At 42.9% G+C, this 2,527-nt stretch overlaps 1 protein-coding gene across 1 annotated transcript in view; it reads right to left on the reverse strand.

The window, feature by feature from the left end:
• The window catches only part of vdac3 (voltage-dependent anion channel 3), a 13,090-nt gene that overhangs the window by 5,325 nt on the left and 5,238 nt on the right, over positions 1-2,527 (reverse strand). Inside the window, exon 5 of the mRNA XM_010784214.1 lies at positions 1,813-1,820. Coding sequence (XP_010782516.1) covers positions 1,813-1,820 — 8 coding nt within the window. The remainder of the gene's footprint in view (positions 1-1,812; positions 1,821-2,527) is intronic.

A 2,527-nucleotide genomic window follows, 5' to 3' on the forward strand; every position in this document is an offset into this window, starting at 1 on the left:
AGAGAGAGAGAGAGAGAGAGAGAGAGAGAGAGGAACTGGTGATATCCAGGCTCTTATCAGCCCCTGCAGGAGGGTGCTGTCTGTGTATACCAACCCTCCGTTTGTTATGGTTCCAGGACTTGCGTGTCACTTAAATCTGCCTTATCTGGTGAGTCAAAGCACCCAGACAACGAGAGGACTGGGGCACCTGTCTGTATGACCTGTTGTTGGAAAAATACACTCCCAGCTATTGCTAATTCTATAATTTTACATAATTTTTTTCATGAATTCATCACCATCAACATCAGGAGAGAAACACACCCTTTTCATGAAATAAGTAATTAAAAAGCACCATATAAGTACAGTATGCATTCAGTGTAAAGCACTTTAGATAAAGAGCTCCCACCAAACACTACATTAGATATAGCATATTTTATATTTCTGGATCAGTTTGATGTGTAATGTGTCCATGTGCTCATCGACCTCTGCTGGCCAATATAAGCAGATGCCTGCTGATTGATTAATTGAGAGGGTCAAGCTCTCACTCAAGATCAGCACCATTTTAGACAGGTTATCTCTCTATCCAGTTGAAAATTCGAATTAAACATTTTTCATCGTTGACTGTCCCCGACATGAACCGGACCGAGGCAACTGTTTACAGAGGGTGCTCAGTACATGGTGGTTAATAGTGTGGGGAAGTGGTTCCCCAATCATCGCAGGGGGTGCGCGCCAGGCCTCGGATGATTTGAGGCCTAATATCATATTTAGACTTTTTTTTGTTTATTTTTTCCACAATACATGATTGTGTACTACAATAAAGTATAACACATAATTAATTAATTAATTTTAATACAAATTCAAGTTAGTAGCATAAGGCATAAAAAGACAGAAATGCATATTTTTTTCTATAATAAATAATAATAATAGAATAGAATAGAAATGTTTCTTCTGCGCGTAATGTGTCCAAACTGGGCTTGTCTGGATAAGCGCATTTTTAAAACATAGTCATTGTCCAGGCCGGTTTCAGTTGGATTATTTGTCACAGTTGCTCCGATCAGATCGGTCTCCTCCGTTTTGTAGATTATTTACGACTTTTGAATCCACATAAACACATCGGCAAAATCCGGCTTACTTTGAGCATGTGTTTTAAACAGTTTAATCCCTTTGTGAATTGTTTCCACTTGCGCCGTCCTTTAATTTCTTCATACAGCGGGAATCCAAATGAATTAATCCTGAGTCCAATAACCATCAAAGTCACTCCAATAGTGCTCCTTAATTACGCTTTCATCCTTCTTTAACAAAATACTTCACATTCATCCAGTTTGTTTGTGACAGTAGTCACAAACGCATTTTGAAACTTTTAAACATAATTACCCCCCCTTGTGTGTATGTGGGGGGGGGGCGCAACTTCCAACAGGAGTAATTTGGGGGGGCTCTCGGGGAAAAAGGTTGGGAACCCCCAGGTGTGGGGGATATTTTCATGAAATACAGTACTTTGGGCCCCTTGAGCATCGTTTAAACGCCACAGCCTACCCGAGTATTGTTTCTGACCATGTCCATCCCTTTATGACCAGTGTACCCATCTTCTGATGCTACTTCCAGCAGGATAACGCCCCATGCACAAAGCTCAAATCATCTCATACTGGTTTCTTGAACATGACGATGAGTTCACTGTACTCAAATGGCCTTCACAAATCCTATAAAGCACCTTTGGGATGTGGTAGAACGAGAGAATTGCATCATGGATGTGCCCGACAAATCTGCAGCAACTGTGTGATGCTATAATGTCAATAGACCAATGCAACCAATGCATGGATTCTATGCAACAAGAACTAAGGCAGCTTTGAAGGCAACAAGAGTCCGACCCGGTACTCACCAGTTGTAACTATAAATGGGCGGTGAGTGTATTTAAGTTGGCCTTCTTTCGGACTGCAGTGACGGGCCAGGACCCTTACTGACTGGTTTTTGTGGACACTACGCATTCGAGGTTCATTTTGTTTCTCTTATGTCAACTCGAAGCATTACAATTACTTAAATCTTATGCCCTTATATTGTTTTACCCAGTGCCGAGGCCGTCAGGGCTCTAGGCCCTCTCTGTTTTTTTAAATATTGTTTTTTTAAATATTTTGGTAGTTGCCTGTCAGTTCAGTTCTGTTGGAATGTGAAGGTTTAAATGAAGAAGCTCTTTTAGCGCGTCTCTGCGCGTTTCTGGTGTTTCTCCATGTCGAGTACACTTTCTTGGTGCACCAGTCTTCGAGGTACTTGCGTTCAAAAGCGAGGCAAGAATACTTCCTGGCATTCGAAAACGAGAGCGGAACAGGCGAGCCAGTGGTGGCAGGTGTGCGTCATATGAGGCCCCGCCTTACATTTCTGCAACAGATTTGGGAAATTGGTCCGTGCGCAAAGCATTGTGGGGATTTTAAGACCAGCGGAGGTCGTGACATGTGCAGCCTCGGAATTTTCCTCGCTACGAAGTATGGCGGCCTGCGTAGAATTCCAAGTATGCTGGACATTGCGGACCCCACCAGTCGCCCTCGCGCGGCAGTTA

This window comes from Notothenia coriiceps, unplaced genomic scaffold, assembly GCF_000735185.1.
Source record: "Notothenia coriiceps isolate Sejong01 unplaced genomic scaffold, NC01 NC01_scaffold00026228, whole genome shotgun sequence".
NCBI lineage: Eukaryota > Metazoa > Chordata > Actinopteri > Perciformes > Nototheniidae > Notothenia > Notothenia coriiceps.